Below are 25,576 nucleotides of genomic sequence, written 5' to 3'. Positions count from 1 at the left end.
GTTTTAGGACTTACAAACAACCGTTATGTGAACAAAACTATAATACTCTCTTTAGCGACTTTGTTGCGAGAGTATAAAAATTGCTATTTGTTGGATTCATATCCATATATTAGTTTTAGTTTTAGGACCCTAAATTTGTCAGATACCACACAAAACATGGAAAAGCGCTAGCTGAACAACTGACGTTGATGGCAGATTATAAGCTCACTGTTATTATTCATACTACGTTCCTCTATTATGCATTGATTATTTATTTGCGATTAATAAAAATAGCATGCACAAACAAATAATTGCACATAAATACAAAGAATTATACAAGGGGAAGTACCATACGTACACCACATGTAAATACTCAACTTTGCTTTAACACAATAGCGTTTGAATAAGTCAATTCTATATACAAGTATGTAGGTGTATAGTAAAAAGAGCCAAATACGTGGCACATTGTAGCGAAATATTTGCAGTTTTGTAGCAATTAAAGCTTTCAACATGACTCCTCTGCCGCAATGGCGGCAACTTTTGCACTTTGGCATTGGTGTGGCCGACGATCGTGTGTATAAAATGGGCAGCTGCTTGCTTGTCGAGCACATTTGAAAACTTATTTTCAGAGTGAATGCAACAACGGCGAGCTGAATTCTTCCAAAGTTGAAAGATTTTACTATTATACTCATACTTATTTGGTTGCAGATACAGAACGTCAGCTCATTAGTGCTTTATGTACATACAAACTTATTAATTTACTACATATTGACTTATCAATGTACATATGTAAATGCTTGAGTAAAGCGAGCATAAAGAATTGATTGCTTCAGCTGTTTTCTGAATTTCACCACAAGGCAATTTGATTTGCCCCAAAGCCTTATAAATTATATTCATTTTTTTAGAGATTTTCTTATTGAAGTTTTTAAACATGGAAAAATTCTACGTATTACAAGTAAGCATTTATTTTTTATTTATACTAATATCTAAAAAAATTATATGATTTCATATGGAAATAATTCAAAATGAAAATATTTAAAATTAATCTTAAGGATACTTAAGGGCGCGGTGTTTACAAAAAAATATTGGCTACCTTATGTGTTATGCGCTAAATATCGTTCCTTCGATATACAAAATTAATAGAAATTTACAATATATTTAACGCTCGGCCCTTATGTATGACGTTATGTATAAAGTTGGAAAAAATTTTCATTGAAATTTAAATTCCTCAAATTTTTTTATTTACTAAATAATTTGTTTTTAAATTTGGTTACGAAAACATTCTTCCGAAATTAGATTCTATTATTGTTATTTCAAAATAAATTTCATACAAATTAACAGTAAATATATATTATATAATTATTTCAAATAAATTTCAAACAAATACACAGTACATACTTATGTACATACATACATATTGTACATACAAACAATTTAATTTTGTAAAATTCGCAAATTCATGGCATGACATCGCTATTTGTTTGCCAGACGCCATTTTATACGCTTGACGAAAGTGCAAATGATCGTCTCGCAAAATAAGTAGCACACACCCATGCATATACATATGTATGTATGTACATATTAACACATTTGTATATAAGTATTTCTATGAAAATTCCCTTATTCGCTTCAGTACAGTTCAAATTGGCGTACAGTTGTCATATTTTTTATACATAATTAAAATTATTTCTAGTATATTAAGAACTAAAAATATGTTCTTCAAACAAACGTCACATGTTACACCTGCCCACTTATAGCGAATATTATCTTCTAGGTAAAACCTGCCCTCCTCCCTTAACACTAATACATACATTGTAATATGGTATTTTTCGATCGTTATTAAACCGAATATCCAAGTACTCATTATATTTTCTACATATGTACATACTATTTAATCTGCCGTCACATGACGTGTGCTCAGCGAGTTGAGACCGAGAGCAGCGCTTGTTTCTGTTCTTTGGTAGTAAGATGACTCATCCACTGAAATTGCGTTTCGCTCACCAATACTTGCACACATACAAGTGTGCATTTGTGGTGGTGCATAAAAATTTCCCATTTTAATTAAAAGCTCTGGCAAAGCTTTCTCTGCTTCCGACGCACTTTTGCGCATGTGTTGGCGAAAGCTTTTTTTTCAAAGCACCGTTGTTCTTATTGTTGTTAACATATTGCCATGAAAAAATTCCCCACTAAATTGTAGTGTAGTGAAACTTGGCATATTCGGATTCGTTTTTAGAAATACCGATGCGAAAATACGAGTATTTGCTGAAGGCAAAACATGTTTTAACCTTCCCAGACAACATAGTATGTGGAAGGAACGTTAAGAAAAATTTCCAAAATTTAATAAATACGTGAAAGTATTAAAAAATCATGATATCGATAATTAATTTTTCTTTGTCAATTTCTCTAAAGTTACTAATTACTTCTCAATTCGGTTAAAGGACCTTATTGAAGTTGGGAAACTTAATTTTTGCTTATAAAATTGTCAAGCAATGTGCTTATAATAAGAATTAGTAGTATCTTCTTTTAATTTTTTATTGATTTATTGTTGATACGTGCTTTCTTAACGATAGAGAATATATTCTTCTTTATTGAAGTTTATAGCCAGAACCAACCGCTTTTTAGAAGCTTTATTTTTTAACTTTAATAATGGCAATGTCAATGTATGGAGTGGCACATACAGTTACCATGCACCAACCCATACGGCGCCGGCGATTATAAGCCCTTAGATTATAAATCTAATCAAAAGTACTTACTTAGATAAAATTAGACTCGACAATCGCACTCGTGTAAAGGTGTTGGTTTGAATGTATTATCAATGAGTGATGGGGAAAAATTCATGAATTATATTTTTATAATAAATAGTTAACTATAACCGAATTGCTGCAGGTTCTACTTCTTCTTTACTGGCGCTTACGCGATTATAGCCGCGATTGCTTTGAGTTATATGCCGATGGAGAAAAGTATTAAATTCAACTTTTCACAATTAAGTAAAGCCTTGTCATCAAAAGGGTTCGGATTATAAGCCACATTATGCAGTATTTGTATAAGTTCTTTCAAATTGCTACTTTTTCGTACAAAATATACTCTTTGCTATAACTAATTTGGTTTAGACCAACTCAAAAAACGATTTTCAAGTTAATATTGAAATTGATTCAACGCTTTCCAAAAAAGATAAGAGAAGAAAACCTGTATTCATATATACTGGACTTATTCATTTTCCAAAGTTATTTTTTAAAACCCACATTTATCTATGTGCAATTTTTTTTGAATTATCCTTCTTCTTTATACAATATTTTCCTATCCATAAATACAAATTAGATAATGCAAAAAATTTCTCTACTTATTTAATAACATTTAGTATGTATCTTAGAAATGATTTCTTGCTTTGGCTGGCCTTCTGGTTTTCTTCGCCAAAAACTTCGTTCATTGCCGGTTTTGTGCAGCTTTAGCATTTTATCCCAACACCGGCACTTGCAGGGAATTTAATGTACACACACAATATAGAAGAACAAAAACCGGTTCGCCACCAGATATAATTTCGCTTTGGCTCTTCAAAACATACACTCATGCACGCTTACACATAAACGGTGGTAATTTTACCCAGTATCTGTGTGTGAGGCGTATTTCTGTGTAGCACACTCGTGTAGGGGGCTATGTATGTAGTGTTATCACTGTGAATGTTTTGTAAATACGATTCATACGACGAGCACTTTGACTACGTTCAGCGAGTGTCGATTTTGAATTTCACAACAGATTCGTGGAGTAAAGCAACTTGACGTGCCGACGGTCTTTTATTCAGTGTATTATTTAGGTGACTTGGTTAGCAGCGGTGATATTTTGTGTCATTTTCCATATTATAGTTAAAGCCAACGTTTGGTGTTTGCTCAGCAAAAACTGAGTTGTGAAATCTACAAAAAATTGTGTAGATTTAAAGGCGAATAGACGGCACTTTATTGGGTGCACGCCGCCAATAGTGCGCAAGGCTCTAGCGAAAAGCAGTGAAAGCTAAAGAAAAAAATAWAAGTGWRAMAWAAARWTATAATTATTTAAAAAAAAAAAAAAAAAAAAARWCAARWAMAAATMGCGCATAYGTCGCAAATCTTGCAAAAGACATAACATAGTAAAGTTTTTCGTATTTGGTGGAATCGTCGGATTTCCGCCGATCTTATAGACATATAGTATAAACGTAGTAAAGTTAATTCGGTTGACGTAGTTCCTGCGTCTGCCGAACCGCGTTTTTTCGCGACAACAACAACACCCACCGATTGGTTTCTGTACAGTTTATGTAAGTTTCCATTTTACCAAAAAGCAAATAGTATTTAAGATCATATAAAGTATACTTATACCTAGGTATATAAGACCATATGTAACATATACCTAGGTATATAATACCATATATAATATATATGTACTTAAGTATTTTTGTACATCTATAGTATTCAACAAATAAAAATTTACAAAAATCTAAAACCCAATGAAGTACCTCTCGCTGAAGTACCGAACCCGCTTAAATATCCAACAGTTTTGCGCTTAATACTCGCATCGAAAGACTTAAGTGGCTCTTTTAAGTACACAACTCGTCTTGAAGTTTTAAGACTGGATTTTCTCGTGAAGCATTTAAGCGTGTTTTACTACAAACATACAATTGTATGTATTTTGGCGAAAAGGGAGGCGGGTAGCTTGCCATTGGAGGGCAAAGTTATGATCACCGAAAGTACTATGTACTCCAGTGTCACAGTTGGACCTTCTATGTTATATAATATAAAGAAAAGGGTTATGTTTAGCACATTACTGTCATGCGTTTACCATATGATAGTACTTACATTCATGCATACAAATGTGTTTATAGCGGTACTCATATTAGTACTCGAAAGTTCTAACGATCACTCAAATTTAATGGCAAGTCCAGCGGGGGCGGTTATGAAGGTTGAATTTTATAAAAAAAAAAAAACAAGTCTCAAGTAAAATTAAACTACATAAGTTAGTAACTATACATACATATACATACATATACATATGTATGTAACACAATTAAGTTGGCATCATTGCTACTTTCCAAACGCAAATATTTAAACAACAAGAGCAGCGAAATGTTATCGCAAATTCACAAATTTACTACTTGTGCCTATTCTTTATGACTTGTAACCAACCAAAGTACTTAAGGTGGTACTTTTCCACACCTTCCCACTTCCCGCCAACCCTAGGTCAATACCTACTGTAAGTGTACGCAACTAAAACGTAAGCCAACGTTTGATGGTTTCACCAATTTTTCTTGGAATTGCCATTACCATTTGTCATTCATACTACCTATATACATACACACATATCTATGTATGTATGCATATTTATTTATTTGTATCTGCTCATACCATATGCTACCTACACGCATGCAATGAACTTGCGCTTTACTCTTTCGATGAGTAATATCATCAGCAGCAAATGGCCATGTCATGCCATGCACGAGCATGCACAATCTTGATTCGATCGTTGTTGTTATACAACAAACCAAACGAAAGCTCGCAATCAACTCTTTGCCCTCCCAGAGGGCGTTGGGGGCCAAGCATCTGTATGTATGCCCATTCGTGCATAGCGAGCTTTTTCTGACGCAAATGGAGTGTTGTTGGTGGTATGCACATTGAAACGCAAAACAAGTAAACACCTATAATTCCTGGAACTGATAAAGATATTTATTTGTCTACTTGTAATTGAAATTTTTTTACAATATCTTTTTATCTAACGTATGCCATACAAATTGCTTCGCGTAAACGCCAACACCAATAAACACTTGTACGATTACTACTTTTGTTTGTATTGTGGGGTGTGTGTGTGTTTATTTATTTTGTTGTGTGCGTCAAAAAAGCACACACTTAAGTTTCCAGCTTTTAGCCGATTGTTGTGAAATTCATTTTTGCTGAAGCGGTGAAAACTTTTGCCAACAAACGAGTACGTTGGCCGCGCCGCCATTACCTTTAAATACATTTGTATACACACACACGCTTATACGCACTTACTACGGCAATTACGAGGGGATTTTTCTGCGCACTTCAGTTTTTTTTGTTTTTGTTGGGCTACTAATTATCGGATTGCTTTTATAAGCACGCAGGTACAAATAATTAGATTTTATAGGTATTTGTATGTATATATGTACATATGTATGTATGTATATACTTACATATGTATGTTTGTTGTGAAGCACGTCAGTCCACTCGTTGACAGATGTTATCAAATAGTTTAATATTTGTTCTAAGCGTTATATAAATTTCCAACTGTCCAAGCTTTAGAACACACACGCAACACACACGATCATATATACATATGTAAGTAGGCATGTATGTTTGCATGTAATTATCAAAATTGAAAGTCACGACTTCATCTTATCTATACAGGTACATATGTACGTATGTATGTATGTATGTATGCACATTGCATATCAAAATAATAAATGCGCATGCAGGCGGCAATTAGTCCAACACAACAACAAAATTAGTTTAGATATTTTTGATGGAAAACACGCGCTGTACTGCTGCTATCACCACGTATGCAGATATTTTCAATTTTATTGGCTTTTGTAATAATGTAGATCCACTTAGATTTTTGCAAATGGCGAACGCCATTTTGTAAGTTAACGGTTTGGTGAAATTAATGCATTTGTATTAACATATGTATGTAGGTTTGTATGTATGTATATCTATATATATATAGATATATTTTGTGTGTATGTAAGTAATTTCAAAAAGCTAATATTATATTCTGCATATAGCAGCAAAAATTCCTGGTATAATGATAATAATGTAACACATATTATGCAATAATATCAAAAATCTACATATCGTCAAATAAAATGCAAAATAAAGTTACATCACTTTCCATAAGTTTTGAGATGAAGGAAAACGTTATAATAGAAACCACTCATATTGGAACAAAATTTGAGTTTTGGTTATAAAACGGTTGTATATTGGTTATAAAATGGTTATATTTTGGTTAGCATACTCATACTGAAACAAAATTTGAGTTTCGGTTATAAAATGTTTATATATATGGGTTATTATACCTAAAAGCGATTTTCTATTTTTTTGATGAAACGTTATTTTGCATTTTAGCGTACATATATTTATATCTTCAGCAGTCTCGAAATTTCTAAGTAATTTATATTTATTTCTGTCATTAACTAAAATATTTTTTTTCACTTTTAATAAAAAGAAGTTGTAGAATTTAAACATCATTCAAAATTAAGCATTATAAATAATTTTGTTTTTATTCTCTCTCTTCTCTTTGCAGTCTGAAGGGAAACTACATCTAAGGCTCTATTCAGAGACCATTTAGAGGTTCCCCTACAATTTCTTTATTTCTTTATAACAGTGAGTTAAAAGTAAGTAAAAAGAGTTAAATATCAAATATTATCATAAATATTTCATATGCTATATACAAGCTTAAACTAATGCCAATTTATGAATAATTAAAGATTATACTTAAAAATATAAAAAAATACATATGAATATGAATAATTATATGCATATGATGTAACAGTAGAAATGTTTCTGTATTATGAAAGTAATAAAAAATACAATTTAAATGAGACAGTACTGTTAGCAATGCGCCATAAATATGATATACCTTAATCTAACTCCACTTCTGCAAAAAATTCGTTCTGAATCTATAAGCACTACTTTGAGTTAAGGGTTTATATACAGTTAGAAGAGCGAGATTTCCAGTTTTTTAATTTATTAGTGATCTCAAAATTTCTACACATATTATGGTATCTTTTAACTGCATTTCAAGCCTAGTATTACTGAACAGATTTAATTGGAAAGAAACTGTAGCGCATCTCCGAAAAATCTTAAAATTAAAAAATTAAACAGATTTCGTTAAAGTAATGTTTAAGCTAGTAATTAATCGAAGGAATAAGCAAAATAAAATTTTTGACAAAAGTCGGATTCTCAAAAAAATGTATATAAACGCCTTAATAAACACTAAATCATGAAACAGTGCCTTCTCTGGGTTGTTATTAGTATGATGCGTTGGCTAAAACCATTTTATTTTATTAGCAAAAAATTAAAAAAAAAAATCATTTTAGTTTTATACAAATAATTTTAATTTACACATACTCACTATCCAATCTAAACATGTTTAAATTTTTTACTATATATTATTAATACATGGATAAAAAACGTATTAAAAATTGGAGCAGACTTTATTACTGAGAATAAAAAAAATGGGAGACTGATTGAGAATTTTCTCTCCCAACAAATGGAGATTTTTTCTTTATCGAACTGAAAATGAGGTTATGAAACCTGGATAATAATAAAAACCTAGATAATGGATATAAAAAGTCTATATTTAAATTACTACATGCGGAGTTTCTAAATATTGCGTTAGCGCTTTTTGTTAAAAAAAAAATAATAAAAAACTACAATATTTTTTGTTGAAATTTAAAATTTTTGTTTTCTTTCAGGAAACTTTAATTTAGGGCCTGTCGAAGCTTAAACATTTTTATGTCAATGCTAAAACTTAAAAGAAAGAAATCTATATGCAGTTGAACTGTCTTAACTCGAATCACAATAATCCAAAAAACATTTCTTTTCCGAGACTTCGAGTTATGAAAGAACATTTTTATGAAATTTGACTTCTATTGCCAATTACAGATTTCGAGTTATGGAAGTTCCACTGTATTTTCAACATAAATATTTTATACAAAAGTATTGCATAAACACAAACAAAAAAATTGGTAACGAAAAATTTAATAATTTGAGTTAGTCCGAATTTTATGAATTTTTGGAAAATTTAATCATTTAAGTTAGTCCGAATTTCGGTATTTTTGAAAAATTTAAAAATTTCAGTTAGTCCGAATTGCATGTATTTTTGAACCAGGTTCAATTTAACAAAAACAAAAAATCACAACAAACAATATGTATTTTTATAATGACTATCATTACAATATCCGACAAATTCTGCTTTATTTATATTACATATCCATGTATATATGTATTACAGCTGTATATAGTATACACATACTCACAACAGTCCCTTTGTTCCATACTTCATCGTATGCCATGTTCATCGTATGGAATGAATATGTTTAAGAAAACATTATGTTTTGTTTTACACTCTGTTCGCATTATCGAATTTTTATTAATACTATTTTTCTCTTTTATCTATTTTTCTTCCACATCGAATTTGCGTTCGCTCCACTCATATAAAATATAATTAAAACTGTCTGTCGAAACTTGGCGTTGATTTGCGCACACAAAAACAATAAACTGAATCCCAACGATACAATTTATGCACATGGATAAACCACTGATGAATGAAATTTTTTTAAATCGAAAATTTTAAAACTAAAAAAAATCAATAATTGAAAATTTGTTGCGTTTTGCCACCGATCTTTGTTGTTGCTACTATTATTATACCCTCAACGAAAAAAAATCAATAGCCCTGTTCAAAATGGCATCATTCAACGCCGCCCAGTCTAGCCAAACACGGCCCACAAGCGAATCCAACAACAACAACAACAACTGCAGCAACCAGAAGAACATTTGTACTACCGAGGACAACTACCAGAGCAACGGCATTACCAAGAAGGATTACGAATACGTCAAATTCAAACAAGATAATATTGATCCGGGAGCAACAACAACAACAGCAACAACCAACATTAGTGCAAACGAATTTGTGTTCCCTGAACGAGACAGAGGATCACCAAACAATAGCGATACAATTGAAGCCATCGCAAAGATTATTGGTGATAACTTCAGCGCCCACTACTGGCCAACCGAAAATTTATCAAATTCGCAAGCAAACGCCACAGTTGCAACAGTCGCAACTGTCGCCACAAACGCAACAGCAAAGACAAAGGAAGAGTATAAGCTTACAACAGCTGCAAAGAGCACGCTTAATAGCAAAACAAAACAGAATAGCATCGGCGAGTGCCTCAGCAATCAGGGTACCCTTTTTACCAGGCTCGCCATCAACGCTGCCTATACTGAAACAGAGTTCGCCAATAAGGAAAAACTCAAACTTGCTGGCCTCAACGTCCCCGACATTGATAGGAGAACCAATAGCAAGCAATCTAAATACGATTACGCAATTAACGCAAACACAAAGGCAAACGCCAGCGGTGAATACGTCGACCGACACCGTCTATTATACGACTGTGTTGGATTCAACCAATCTGACCCAGGTTCAGGAGCAAAACCAGAATTCGGAGATAATATTGACACACTCCGACAATATTATAGACAATTATACGAATTTGTGTGCGCCGTCACAGCAACAACAACAACAGCAACAATCGTCGCATTCATCTGTGCAATTTACGCAACCGCTAACGCAAACGCAAACGCAACCACCAAGAACACTGGCCGCCATGGCTGGGATTCAGTTGACAGGTGCCGACGAGCACATGTCGCCCGCGTTCATGAGTGGAGCAACGCCTACTGCTACAGTTGAAGAGATAAATGTTCCGGTATTCATAGATGGTGAGTACTGTGTTTGTGTGATGTTTATGACGATGTTAACCGTGTACGCATACCGATATGAACCGTTGCAAATACAAATCAAAAGTATATACATATATTTTATATGCAAAAAGCAACTGACTGATCATTTTACCTAGTAACATGCTAACTGGTATTTTCGTAAAAACAAAAACAACCCTAACATATGTATGTACATATATGTACACTCATATGTATGTAAATACCATGTGTCAGTATGTAGGTATGTAATGACTCGCCCGGTTCAGTGGCATGGTTGGTGGCTGAAACGCCTGTGCCCAGTCGAGCTGGCGCTGCGGCGTTGACTTCACCGACCTATATGCCGATTTAGGTGGTACGCGATGCTAGAGCACAGTGCAATGACCCAGGAAGAAAACCTTGGAACAGTGCGTCGGCGCAAGAGAAGTAAGTGAGGAGGCGCAGAGAAGAGCAGTACGACACTGACTACAAGTTGGTTGTTGTGTAATTAGCAGAAATTTGTTTTTTTCATTTTATTTTGTCATAATTATTATGATATATTTTTTTCTGCATTGGAGTATGTATTTATTATTATCACCGAAGTGTGATTTATATGTATGCAGTAATTATGTTCCAAAATTTAAAAAAAAAATTTTTTTTCAAAATCAATATTTCAAAAGATGTTTAGCGCCGTTTTCTCAATGACTGGTTAGCAACCATCTATCAGTTAAGTTCTGGTTAACTTAACCTACACTCCATCTATCAGTTAAGAACATCTTAACCAGAATTTAATTGGACATACATATCTATAGAGAGAAAAACAATTTGAAAAGTGCTCTTCTTTGTCGGTGTTTTTCGATAAAAATGTGATATGTAAATTAGCTTATCGAGTAGTTAAAAATATGTAAAACAACCACTTCAACCTATGAGTATATAGTTTTGAGTATTGCTTACCACCCGTGAACACAATGAGTTTTATGATGACCCGAAGGAGACCCACTGTGGTTCGGCACTCATGCGCTCTCCTTTTCAACTAACCAACCAACCATGATTCGCACATCTAATGCAAAAAAATTTCGAAAATAATATATAAAAAGCATATATCTATAAAAAAAATTTAAATAAAAAAAAATTAGGTAAAAAATATAAATTTAGCAGAAATCAAATCATGCAAAAAATTTTATTGCCCAAAAGATTTCGTTTATTGTAATCTAAAAATTTTGATTACAGTAATTATAATAGCCAGAGTTGCATTTAAACTCAAATATCTACCTTTTGATTATTGTAACTATTCTTAAGAGTTTGAAGCATATAAATTCAACACGGGACGGGCTTCGTTATTTTGTCCCCGTTTGCAAAACACGATGATTCTTAGTCGAATCGACTAACAAATCACATCCAATGTTAAATTAAAAAGTAAAAATATATTTTCGATATTAAGAGCGCTTATTAAGTTAAAAAGTACAATCAAAATGTCTTCCATTTTAATATTAAAAACGCAAAAAAAGTACTTCAAAATCTGGATCAAGGTCAAAAATCTGCGTAAATTTCAAGTTTTAGAATTTATTTCTTAATTTGGTGGCAAAAAAAAAACAAATATTAGGAAACTAGCTTTCATATCTAGATACAACAATATCTTATTTTCACAGAAAAATTTACAGTATTTCAAGTTTTCGATTTCCTTTCCACAGTTTTATCATAAACCGCCTTTCAACAGTGCATTTTTGAAAATAGAGTGCAAATATGCGTAAATAAATTAATATATATTCATCAAAAATATGATCATCAGAAGATCTCCCTTACCTTGTCTTAACTGAAAACGCTAAAACAGTCATAACTTTCGGCACATTTTCAATCGTTGACGTGTCTTTCAACAAATAAATGACGTACACATGCAAATTTACATACATATGTATGTATGTACATGTGTTTATATAAACAAAAGTAACTCAAATAAACTCAAAACTACATGCGTAAACAGAAGTACTTTTATAATAAACATAAAAAGCGGCAAATGACTCGGCAAATTTTAGTTTTTCTATTTAGTACTTTATATAATCTATGATGTGTGTATGTAATTATGTGTGCATGTTAAAAAGCCAAATCTACAAACATACATATGTACATATGTAATTGTGGAATTCAATCTAATATTTTAGTGACAATAGTGATCACGTTCTCCATCACTCTATTAGGCGCTCCACCTGTTCAATCGATTTTAGTCACATGTGCAACAGATGACTCATGGCCTTTGTCTATCGTGCACCGATGGGCCAATTAAAAATATGTATGTATATAAAAACTGCTAATAGGAGGCATCTATGTGCATATCCATATGTACATATGTACATAGATATCTGCACTTCTTCGTACCTACTTACATGCCTATATTTGTATATTGCTTATTTTCAATACTCAATTTACACCTGCAATCAGCTAAAATATTGATAGTCAAGTGCTTAAAAATGGATTACATTCTGTTTGCATAATAACCGCCTCACTCATTACGAGTGCGTTATGACGTGTCGTATACGTATTTACAAGCACGAAGCTCATACGCCTAGTAGAGCGACATATCAACGACAACGTCTGTAAGGACAAGTAAAACAAACTTAAATGTGTGCGCAATATACATACTTAAAATTCAAATATTTAATATTGCAACAATGGTTTTGGAAAAATTTTTACAAAACTAAAATACTAAAAAAATAATACAAAAAAAATTATTTTATTTATGGATATTTAATTCTTGAACATACTTATGTATGTATATATGTTAGGTAAATGCAATGCAATTAAAATGTTTAAAAAAAGTGCATATTTATATCTAACACTTAATAGTTCAAGTACTTGCATTAATACATACATATGTTCATTTACACAAATATTTATTTACAATACTTATTTACATAATTATTTACAATAAATATTTCCCTACACAAGTACTTCAAGTACCTACATACATATTTACTGGTTATCACTCATAGTTAAAAAAAAACCGCAATAATTCTTACAATGGCGAATCTAACCTCAAAATGTTGCAAATCCCTTCTTGTGAAATTCACTTACCCTTCAAACACCTTCACTCCCGCTTCACCTCAACATATAATCACGCTCTGCTCTCGTTTTTGGATAACAAAAATACAAGCCGAAAGACAAGTTGTTGGTAATCGCCTTCATTCACGCATACTATGTATAAAAAACTATACTTCTCTTTCGTGTATGCGTGTTTACTTCCCCATTTAGGGAGACCATGGGCGCCTTCAACTCTTACTTAATTATATATGTTAATTATATATGTATGTAGTGTATGTCTTTGTCTCGCAACACTTGTATTTTGATATGTTAACATGAAGTGAGTCCAGACCATGATCAGCTGAGAGTTATTGCTATTTCACACCAACAATCTAGGTCAGTAAAAACGGAAGAGAAGTACAACCGAAAGAGCCAAGTATAGCCTCAATAACATTAACAGGCTACCCCAACTCTAAAATATACTGAGTATTTTTTGTTGGGTAGACTTTTTTACTTGACTTTTGTTTGAAGACTTTTTTTTTATATTTGAAAATTTTATTTAAAACCAGTCTGATTTCTTGGATTTTTAAAGTAGACTGCAGATGATAAATTTAACGGATCTAAAAATATGTATGTAGACAACATATACAATGCATATCTAAGTAGATACTATTTTTAAATACATGTACATATAAGCATATTTATGTACACCATTCTATATTTTCCAAGAATTGCCCCATGAAAAATTCGCCATTTTCCCCAAATGGCCATTTTGTAGTAAACACTAGAGGTAAACAAGATGGCTTGAACGGATGCTTATTTTCCGCCATATTATTTGCCTACAGAAATAAAGAAGCTTAGATATTTTGCAACTCAAAACTTAGGCAGTGAGGGTGAGCATCTTAATACACATATAATATTTATATGCAAATTGTTCGCATTATTTTTAAAAGTCCACTTTGTATTATTCACACATTCTTTAATAGAATTTCATAACTAACGCAGATCAATAGACAGAAATATTGCTCCTGATAAAAATGCAACAGATAGCTGTCAACCAAAATTCTTCCCCAACTGCCTACCCCTTTTAGAGTGCTGTTAGAAACATTGATTTCTCACCACGCTGTTAGGCACGTCACATTTGCTATTTCCTATACATATCTGCGTACATCTTTTTCACGCCTATTGACAGCAATTAGCAATACAATTTAGAAAGGGATGTGAAAAGTAGCTTAACATAATACAACATAACAGTAATTCACTCATAATTTGTGTCCCCTCCACTTGCCGACAATGTCAACAGCTGTTAGCGCGGCAAATATGAACGACCATTGAACTAGAAACACAAACAAGCAGATAAGCCAATAAATATGTAGGTGTGTGTGTATGTTTGCTTGAAAATCTCTTCAAGATCACCACCTGATATTGTACCCACTCGCTCTAAAACACCGTTGATGGGGGGCACAACAAATACGAAAGCAGTGACAGCTATACCAACAATAGGCCCATCTCTCTAGCTTTCTCTCTCTCTCTCTGTCTGTCTCTATTTCTCTTAATCTTACACTCACTATACATTTGGAGCTCTCCCCTTTAAAATTTGCGCGCGCCGGTATGCATTTGTATTGGTAGACCAGCACCATAGCCACGAACGTGTTCATTCTTGTTCGCACGTGAACGATTTCTCCTTACTACTGCTCTGCCAGCCAGCCACTCAGCTTATCGTTGACGTGCACGAATGCCTTATATTTGTTTACGATACTTCACTAGCTGTTCAAAGTTATTTCAGCAGCCAAGGAAGTAACATCGTTTGCAGCGGCACACAGCTCAAGGTATTTACATATTCAAATAGATTTGAAATTGGCTGCAACGGGTTACAATATAATAAAATGCAACATTGAAAAAATATGTACATACATACATAACTTTTATGTATATTAAAACATAATTACATGTATTTATATTGTGGCTGGTTGATTCTAAGTTTGACTTATTTTTGTTTTACAGCATGACTTGTGATTTTTTGTGCGTCCGAAATGTTAAATAAACAAAACAAACATTTTATGTTCAAATGTACAAACACACACGCACATACAATAATATGTGTAGTCTTTTTATGCCGAAATTTTTTGCATATCATCCTATTAGGTTAAAAATGTTTTTTTTTAGTTCGAAAAGTTTAGAACTTAAAGAAAAAACTTATAATGCCCCTGATCTGTGTCTTTAGGTAATTTTTATCGGTTAGCCGACATTTCGGACCCTTTTTAATTAAAAGAAAAATGTTTAAAAAAATATTTGAAAACATTTTCGAATTGGATTATTTGAAAACGAAAGCTGCAAAGCAAAATTTAAAGATTTTGATTTTCGTGTTTTATGTTGCAAGTGATTCAAATTTTTTTTTTTTACATGCATGCTATATATGTACATACATACTTAATACATTAATTTAATTACATTGTAAATATACATACATATGTATGTATGTATAAAAATGTGAAGAATAGCTAAAACTAAAGCATTGAATGTATGTACATACATATTTAAATGTATTTGAAGTTGATTACACATATGCAAGCAAATATGTACATATGTACTATACATATGTATGTATGAGTATGTAATATTTGATGTTTCCTCCCGGTACTTCCGAAAACGCATGCAATATTTTCAATTATCCCCATTTTCCTATACTATTTCGAATATATAATACATACGTAGTATATATATATATGTATGTATGACCCAAAGGCCAAGCATACAACCAAAGTTATCAGCTGTTGCACACCTTTTTGCAAACACTTTTACTCCGCATGTTTAAAATCAAAACAAGACATGTTTTAACGTGCTCAACGCACAAGCAAGTAATTGTAACACGCACACCTTAGCACACGTCAATATGTGGAGTCAATTATTCTGGAACAATTTCTGTGTTATGAATGAGTTTTCCTTGCAAAGAGGCTGGTGGCGATGACTCACATTTGTACGTGTGCCAGAGAAAACAGTGTTATTTGCAAAAATTTTGAGAGAGCAACAGCGAAATTGCTTTCGAAAGAGTGAATTATTAAGAGCAGAAAGAATAAAGTGACAATTTTAAGCATGAGCCAAAATGTGCTACACATATGTACATATATATATGTATGTACATTTGTATATTTGGAAGTGTAATACAATTTGTTGCGCCGGCACAACAATTTTGCAGTGAAACACTTTTATAACACTTTAACACTACATATGAACCTTTTAAGTTTTTTTTTACAAAACAAAAATTTTAATTCGATTTTACAAAAAATCAGCACGAATTTCTTAAATAATCAGTTCAACAAGTTGCATTTTGTTGCTGTCAATTTCACAACAAAAGTATGCATCTGTGTGTGTGCGTAGGAGACTTGCATTGCAAAAACTGCACTCTCCGCAATAAAAAGAGCGAACTTGTATAAGAGAGTGATAGCAAGAGCATGTTTTTTCCGGTTATTTTTTTTTTGTATATATGTATATGCACATATATATATGCGCTCTCTGCAAGGTACGATCGAACACCCCCAAATGACTTTGATGCCCATTACCCAGCTTTATTAAGTGCCATACTCTTCTATTGAACGGATTATAATTGATTTGCTTATAAAGGTGCGCTTAAAACTATGCTGTAATTTTTCTGAATTACTTGTGTTTTAAAAAAATATTTAATTATGTTTGAAAAGAAAAATAATTTAGAAAAATATTTATTGTTCGAAAATTAAAAAAAAATATGCCTTTTTAAATACTTCGCGATAAATTTTCTTGTTTAATCAAATGTGTGTGCGTGTGCCTAACACCTGTCTCTTATACACATCTTGAATTACTTGTGTTTTAAAAAAATATTTAATTATGTTTGAAAAGAAAAATAATTTAGAAAAATATTTATTGTTCGAAAATTAAAAAAAAATATGCCTTTTTAAATACTTCGCGATAAATTTTCTTGTTTAATCAAATGTGTGTGCGTGTGCCTAACACACCAGCCAGCATTAAAAAATTGCAATTTAATTACATATTTATAACAAAAAATATATGGTTTTAAATAAAATAATTTAACAATAATAATTATTATTATTTAATAAAATATTTAACAATAATAATAACAAAATAATTTAAATTAAAAAATTTACCAATTTAATTTAGGAACCAACCAAAGAGTCAAGTGCAAATATAGTTGCAATAATTTTGGCATTAATCTACCTCGAACACTAAATATCACGATTTAATTATTAGTAACAAAAAATATATTTTTAATAAAATAATTACTTTAAAAAAGTGAGCTGAGTAAAAAATAAAATTTAAATTTATTTGCATTTTTTCCTGCATCTACTTCTAACATTAAGCTTAATTTAGGAACAAAAAAAATTCTTGTGTTTTTTTTTTGTAATTTGTGAGAAAAAAGATACGTGGCAATAGCAAGTTGGAATCAGTACCTTGGCGATTATAGTTTCTTATGCGCAATTCCAGAAATATATTTTTTTGAAGTTTCGTACATGCTTTTCTTAAAGCAACAATGCACTGAAATATACTATGTACCAATATGTACATATGTATATATGTATGTAAGTGGTTCATTTTTCCCAGAATTACAGATTTTTTTATTTACATACATACATATGTAATGTTTCAATATTATACAGGATTTTGCTGTATACATCGGTCAGTCGGTTGTCATGTCAGTGTGTGCGTGCACAAAATAATAAAATAATGTAAATAAATATTGGCTACAAAGATTATCTATAACTAACGCTTAAATTATCTTATCTCCCATAATATTTATACAGAATATCTACAGCAGCCAGCGTCTACGCACACTGAAGCAGCAAACAATATCAACAACTACAGCCAAATCAGCAGCAATAGCAGCAACAGCAGCAGCAGCAGCAGCAATATTTGCCATAGCATCAGTAGCGGCAACGGCAACGGCAGCAACGCCAACAACAATATCATAAACGGCAACGGATTTGTAGATTTTGAATTTGACATGAATATGTTTCTGGACGACGGTGACGCAGAAACTTATAACAACAGCAACAATAACAACTCTTGTAACAATACTTTGAACAACAACGGCATCGACATGGCCAACTTCGATGACACCTTTTTAAGCTGCATTAATAATACCAACAACAACTATATTATTAATAATAATAGCAACGCCAATAATAATCAATGGCAACAACCCATTAACAACATTAAATATGAGAATTCAGAGAATTTATCAGAATTTGATTTGAGCAATGATCTCTTACTGGGCACGGATTTTGCGTCAGCTATCGATGATTTTATCGAATGCAGTGAGCAGGCGGTCAATATCAATAATTTGGACTTTGGCAATCTGTTGAACAATTCGCAGGATCCAATGTTGCCATGCACCAGCAATACACCAAGCAACAGCCAACAATTATCCTTCATGCGTTCAGAGCCCATAGTTCCGAAAATCGAGGAACACGACGAATTTCCATGTGAAGATGAAAATATGCTTGCAGAAATAGATAACGTGGATATAGCAACACCCATCATAATACCGTCATTGTCATCACTGCCATCAAATAGTAGTCGTATGCAACAAAAGCGTATGAAATTGCATCTACCATCTACACATATAGCAGATCCACTCTCAACACCTACCGTACTCCGTGGTATTGTGGATCTACAGGTACGTTTATTAGTATTATCTACTTTTCGGTTCTTGCTTCGTATAATACGTTCGTGTTTCATTTGGTTTCCTTGTTCAATGCGAACACCGATCGACTGACTTGAGAGTTTTCAACTTTGCCAATGTGGATTGCGTCATGCTTTTCGCTTAGTGACCGTGTCACATTGACTAACTCGGTTAGTAGCTAGCGATTGCTTACTTTGTGCAGAAGATTAATTTCACAATAGGCGTTTACGAATGCATTACTTAGCAACTTCTTTTTATTATAATTCGGGATCACCTTTATTAAATGTAGTATACTAGATTTTTTTGCTTTTAATGTTTGATATTTTTTTATTTTTTTTAGTTTCAATAATGGGTAACATTTTTTTTAATTTCGAAATTTCTTTTTGTTTAAATATTTTTAATTTCAATAATTGTTTACATTTTTTTTTTTTAGTTTTTATAATGGTTATTGGATTTTTATTTATTTGAACATTGTTAAATATTTTCATTTTATTAATTTACAATTTGTATCTCTCTCTACTTGCAGGACGAACAAATGGCTATTGGNGCAGAAGATTAATTTCACAATAGGCGTTTACGAATGCATTACTTAGCAACTTCTTTTTATTATAATTCGGGATCACCTTTATTAAATGTAGTATATTTTTTTTTTTTTTTTTTTTTTTTTTTTTTTTTTTTTTTTTTTTTTTTTTAAATTTTATTGTTAGTATTTTTTATTTTTTATTTCAGTAATTGTTTAAATATTTTTAATTTCAATAATTGTTTACATTTTTTTTTTTTAGTTTTTATAATGGTTAAAAGATTTTTATTTATTTGAACATTGTTAAATATTTTCATTTTATTAATTTACAATTTGTATCTCTCTCTACTTGCAGGACGAACAAATGGCTATTGGTTCTACAAATTACGGTGAAACTACCATCGATGACATTGTAGAAGTCTTACAAGATCCCAGTAGCCATCCTCTCATATACAATGAAGAAGATTTGCCACCAACGCCGCGCAGTTACACCTCCACATCAACATATACCAATGAATATATGCCCAGCTCACCATCACCATCCAACATTTCATCCAATCAGATGAACAGCAACAAAAAGAAACGCGGACGTCCTGCTAAAGAGCGCAGTGATCAACCAGATCCCTCAAAGTTGTTGAAAATGTCCGAGGCTGAACGTAAGAAGCTGATGGATCGTGCCAAGAATAATGAAGCGAGTCGTGTATCGCGCCGAAAGAACAAATTGCGCGAGGAGAGGGAAATACGACTGGAAAACGAATTGCTTGAGGAAAATAATCTGAGGCAGGCAGAGCTGAAGAAACTCAATAAGATCAAGGATAAGCTGAAGCGCGCTCTGAAGCGTGGACTGTCCAACACTAGACCACGAAGCTTCAATTAATCATTAAATTAGATCTATACATTTATTACATTTGTTAATTGTTAATTGTTTAAAATTATAAGCAGCGAATTATAGTATACCTGTATTAAGTATAAGTATATTAAGGTGTCATTCTTTAGTTGTTCTAATTGTTCAACACTTGCATGTGTGAAAATACTCCACGTTTAATGTTGTTTGAGGAGATATGATAAAAAACAAGTGGAGATTTATATTTTGTAATCACATATAATACATATTATTTTAAATTCTTACAATACATATACACATATACATGTATGTATATTTTTAAGTTTATATGGAAAACAAGATTATCTTAAACATAGTTTACAAAGAATACATATACACACTAGTTTTAAATAAATGGAATAAAAAATAGATCGCAAGCGATCATGAAACCAACTAAAGACGAAATATTTTTATTGCGCAGGGGATAAGCATTATGAGTAATTAAAAAAAAACAACAACATTCAACGCATTTGAAATTTATAAATGGAATTTCTATGGATTTCAAGCCAACTTGGCGGTGTTAGGCATCAGCGAAATAGATATAATAAATAAGACTTTTTTATGTTTGCAGGCAAGAAAACCTGGCGATAAGCATGGAATGCCTAAAAATTCGAATTCAGAATAAAGTTTTTAAATAATTAAATTCATAAATTTATTGAAGTAAAAAATTTATTGAAAATCTAGGCAGTTTTTTTAACACAAAAAAAAGTTGAAAACAATTTTAAAACGAACAAAACGAATGGAATACAAATTAACATGTTTTCGATTTACATTAACGCAGTAAATAGACAATTTTAGAAAATATTTATACCAAAAAAAAATTATGCAAAGCAATTTACGATATTTGCCGACTGTTAATATGTGACTTCAGAAAACAAAGACGCCATTTACATGAGGAATGGTAAAGATAGTAACTACGGCGCGTATTGTTGCTATGCGCTAGTTACATATGTACATATCTGCATATACATATATGTATGTATGTATGTGTGTGTGCGTTTATGGCGCGAATATAACATATTAAATTAAAAGAAAACAGAACTAGAGTAAAATTCTTCAGCAACATGTTGCAAGAGTACAAAAATTAAACATTCGAATTTCACAATAATGCGATCAAAAGCATTTGCTTCGCGATGAAGATTTACTGCGATTATTATTGACGTTGGTAGAGGCTACACTCTGGCTGGTGGTAGCTGATTCATCTTCGTCTAATACTGTTTCGTCAACACTATCATCGTCCGGTATGTCTTCTTCGCTATCGTGTTCTCGTGCACCACTGCCGAGTGGGTTCTATAAAATATTTACAGAATATACTTTTTTAGGTACGAAAATTGAGAAAAATATGGGAAAAGCTCACACAAAGGTACAAGTATATATACATATATAATAGTTCATAATCAAATGACAATTAAAGAAAAAAGTAGTTAGGTTATAATTCAGATATGAGGTGATGATATACTAGTTCAAAAACAAACAACAAATAGTAGAAAAAGGAGTTAGGTTATAATTTACAAATGTGAGGTGATAATATAGAATGCATTCACTAAAATGTTCGTAAATGAAAACCTTTTTTCTATAATTTTGAGGTTATGTTCAAAAAGTATTAACACAAAAGTTTATCATAGAACTCGTAGTTTTGTTGGAAATCGAGATAAAAGAATTTTTAACCTTAAAAAATAAATCGACCACAGATCGACTGTAAACTAATTTCCCAAATGGTTTAATTCTACTTTAATTTTTTTTTTGTTTCACTTTTTACCACTTTCTAGGGGGGCTGCAGCACTGGCCTATGACATATTTTTTTCAGTACAAACTCAGTCATAATCATATAGTTTAACTGATACACGATTAAAAAAATGTATAATTTGTTTTATGATATCCAGTTGTCAGGCTCAAAATATAGAAGAAGAGCCAGTAAACTTGCCAGGGAAACTAAGTACTACGATGGCTGCATTCTTTTTATTTTTATTTTTTTGAAAATTTTCAATTTTGGAAAATTAATTTATTTGTACTACAGAATGAAAACGTTTAGTTGTGTGAACTCCACGGCCATATAAAAAAAGTGGATAATTATATACGTTATTTCTTATTGGGTGTAAATTGCCATTGTATATGGGATAGTGAGAGATCGTCAACATGAAGTCCCTTAACGACTAAGAATAATTGAATGAGTAATCAATAAGTGATTATAGCTCTGAGAACTAAACGCAATAATATTTATATATTGGTAATTTACCTATTAGTATTTGGCAGAATTTGTTATACATATGTATGCACGTATATAAATAGACATGTCTATACACATAAGTTTTTAGGTGAATTATATTTCCCTGAATTTTATTAAAATGTTGAGTTAGAGATTAAAGATAGTTAAAGTGTGTAGTTCGTATGTTATAGTTTCACAACAGCAGAATTTAAATGTGTATATGTATGTATGACTTCTTACCTCAGACAAGATTACATCGCCATGAAGATCCTTATTTTTCAAATTGCCCATTGTAAATACTGAGGAACATTTATTGGAAGTCATGAGCGCTTTCACACGGAAAACTATGGTTTCAACGGTCTCACGTAGTGCGGGAATTTGCCCAACTATTGCGGTATTTTGAAGCGCCTAGAAGTGCGTTAAAATTATATTCCAATCGAATCATTAGCAGCTGTTTTTTTAGTAACATATTTTTGATACACTTGCATATTATCAATAATTACAAAGTGTCTAATAATTTATAACGGTACTCTCGAAAAATATTTCTGCCATTCATATAGCTGCCATACAAAGTAATCAATCAATATCTAGGCTTGTATTGAAAAATTTTTCATATTGACAAGGATGATTATCCAAGGCAAGTGTACAACTTCCAAAGAAATTGTTCACATCGAGCCACTATAGCATATAGCTGACATACAAACTGGCCGATCAAAATCGAGATAAATATCTTTTTTTTTACACTTTTAAACTATAAGAAATGCACCTGTGGCCCGAAGTTCTAACATTACAGTTACTATTTTGAGTTCGCATATTCAAATGTCTGATATGCATATATTACTATTTTGTTTACCTTTGAATGACAGCATAAATTATGCAGAAATCGAGTGACAGTTTGTAAATTTTTCAAAAATTCGCTAACACGTGCTGGCTCATCGCGCAACAAGTTATCGATCACACGTAAGCCATGCTGAAGGAATAGTTTCAAGTAAACATGTGCGGACTAAAATAGAAAGAGAGAAAACAACAAAATATTTATTAATAAAAAAAAGTATGTATTAAAAATACGAAGTATACAAATAATCATAAATTAATAGAAATTGAATTGAAACTCAAACAAATATTTTACGCTAACCTTTAAAAATAATTGAAAATTTCTTGGCACCTCCAGCGATTTGACAATGTCAAGCAACACATTGAAGAGCTCGCAACTTTTCTCCCACATCTTCATTTTGTCGGACTTTTGATTGGCGCCCTGGTTTAACAATTCACATAGATAAGAAACCGTCGTCTCACACAATGCTCGAAACAGTAAAGGAAAATTCGCTCTAAAAAGGTATAAATATGTTTGAAAAAAACTTTTAAAGCATTTGTGCCACTCACTTTTTGAAATTTGGAAACGATTTGAGTGCATTATCCTTGCCCTTGAGTTGTTTACACTCTTCCAGTAAAGCCCATAAAATATTACGTAAACGATCGAAATCGGAATTCTTAACAAACTCTTTTACCAAAATATTCAAATATATATTACATGCGGCACCCTTCTCAGCAATACCTGCATAACTAAACCACTTGCGTTGTAAGAATTTCTTACACATAGCACCTTGAAAATGTTTTAAATTAAAATATTTAGAATTAAAATTTGAAGAGTCTGTTTCAAAATACTAACGTATATCTTTGTCATGCCTTTCAGACAATGTTTTGCGTTGCTCGAGCTCATTGCTCTTATTGGTGGCACATTTGCTAGAGAAGCGTTTTAAAACTTTTAGCAAATCATGTAAATACACAGCGGTTTTCAAATCAACTATAGAGCTTTCAAATGCAAGCATAGTGTCGAAAGCTGCGGCGGCGACATCAGCAGCTGATTTTTTATGAAAGCTCTTCCGCTTGGAATCGTCTAACAGTACAAGCAACGATTCTATATTAGAAACATTGAATATGAGTGATTCTAAGAGTCTCAGAATAAAAATACATTTTATTTAAATTACCTTTCAAGAGCGTCTCTGTAGCATTGCCATCTGTGAATTGTGGCCAAGAGAAGAATATTGCCAACAAGCGTACACATAAATTGAAGCAAACTTTTATATAACTAAAATCGGTGGTAAAGAGGTCCCCATTACTATAGACGTGCTTAACAAGGTCCAATTGCGTATTGATCTCTTTCGAAAGCTGAAATATTATTAAATAGCATTATAGCTAATTGAAATGTTGCATTTGTTAACCTTTGTCATGTTTTGCAAGATAGTTTGCAAAAACTTCGATAAATCGGATATGAAATATTCTGGTTTCGCAACATGTTGTAGTGGCAGCTCAATTTGTAACTTTTGCGCATTATTGATCGACTCCAATTTGCACACCAAATCATATAAAATAAAACGAAATTCAAGCAAACCAATTCGCTTGCCAATATCATGGCTTGGTAATGGGTATTTGATTACCAATTCCTCACGTAGGATTAACATAATATCGGAATCCATTTGCCTAACCATAATGTTGTACAACCAGAAAAGGAAGATCGATAATTTATCATTTTTTTTTAATATATACAAATAAGATTATACCTGTATATTTCACGTGGTCTATATAGAACATCAAACTTGTTTCTATGTTCTGTGCTTTTTGAGCGTCCAATGTTGGCCAACTTGGTGGTAACATCGCCCGCGTTTGTTACATTGCCGCAATGTGTATCATTGAATACTATAGATTCAGATTCTAGTGATTTGTCTTCCTGTTCTTTCGCTTGTTCACCTTTGGTTGATGAAGCGGCCGCACCGCGAGCTGGAGAGTGATTGAGATATGCATTTAAATGAAAGTATAATAATTAAAAATTAAAAGTGTTAAAAAAAGA

General features: G+C 32.1%; 2 protein-coding genes across 2 annotated transcripts in view; one reads left to right on the top strand and one right to left on the bottom strand.

Moving 5' to 3' along the window:
- The first annotated feature begins 4,057 nt into the window (after window positions 1-4,057).
- On the top strand, window positions 4,058-20,920 carry LOC108966400 (probable WRKY transcription factor protein 1). Its single transcript, XM_018929271.1, has 5 exons — window positions 4,058-4,264; window positions 7,258-7,348; window positions 9,410-10,454; window positions 18,239-19,113; window positions 19,995-20,920. Exons 3-5 carry the CDS (start codon window positions 10,343-10,345, stop codon window positions 20,514-20,516), a joined length of 1,509 nt encoding a protein of 502 aa, XP_018784816.1. The 5' UTR covers window positions 4,058-4,264; window positions 7,258-7,348; window positions 9,410-10,342; the 3' UTR covers window positions 20,517-20,920.
- Window positions 20,921-21,549: 629 nt separating this feature from the next.
- The window catches only part of LOC108966393 (Fanconi anemia group D2 protein homolog), a 9,924-nt gene continuing 5,897 nt past the window's right edge, over window positions 21,550-25,576 (bottom strand). The window contains exons 17-25 of the mRNA XM_018929257.1: window positions 25,290-25,506; window positions 24,951-25,209; window positions 24,717-24,897; window positions 24,398-24,646; window positions 24,112-24,331; window positions 23,864-24,056; window positions 23,582-23,731; window positions 22,969-23,136; window positions 21,550-21,812 (exon numbers count right to left, since the gene is read on the bottom strand). Coding sequence (XP_018784802.1) covers window positions 21,636-21,812; window positions 22,969-23,136; window positions 23,582-23,731; window positions 23,864-24,056; window positions 24,112-24,331; window positions 24,398-24,646; window positions 24,717-24,897; window positions 24,951-25,209; window positions 25,290-25,506 — 1,814 coding nt within the window. The 3' untranslated portion in view covers window positions 21,550-21,635. The remainder of the gene's footprint in view (window positions 21,813-22,968; window positions 23,137-23,581; window positions 23,732-23,863; window positions 24,057-24,111; window positions 24,332-24,397; window positions 24,647-24,716; window positions 24,898-24,950; window positions 25,210-25,289; window positions 25,507-25,576) is intronic.

Source organism: Bactrocera latifrons, unplaced genomic scaffold, assembly GCF_001853355.1.
Source record: "Bactrocera latifrons isolate USDA-ARS-PBARC rearing strain unplaced genomic scaffold, ASM185335v1 scaffold_10, whole genome shotgun sequence".
In the NCBI taxonomy this organism is placed as follows: domain Eukaryota; kingdom Metazoa; phylum Arthropoda; class Insecta; order Diptera; family Tephritidae; genus Bactrocera; species Bactrocera latifrons.
This window is presented reverse-complemented; position numbering and strand designations above follow the sequence as displayed.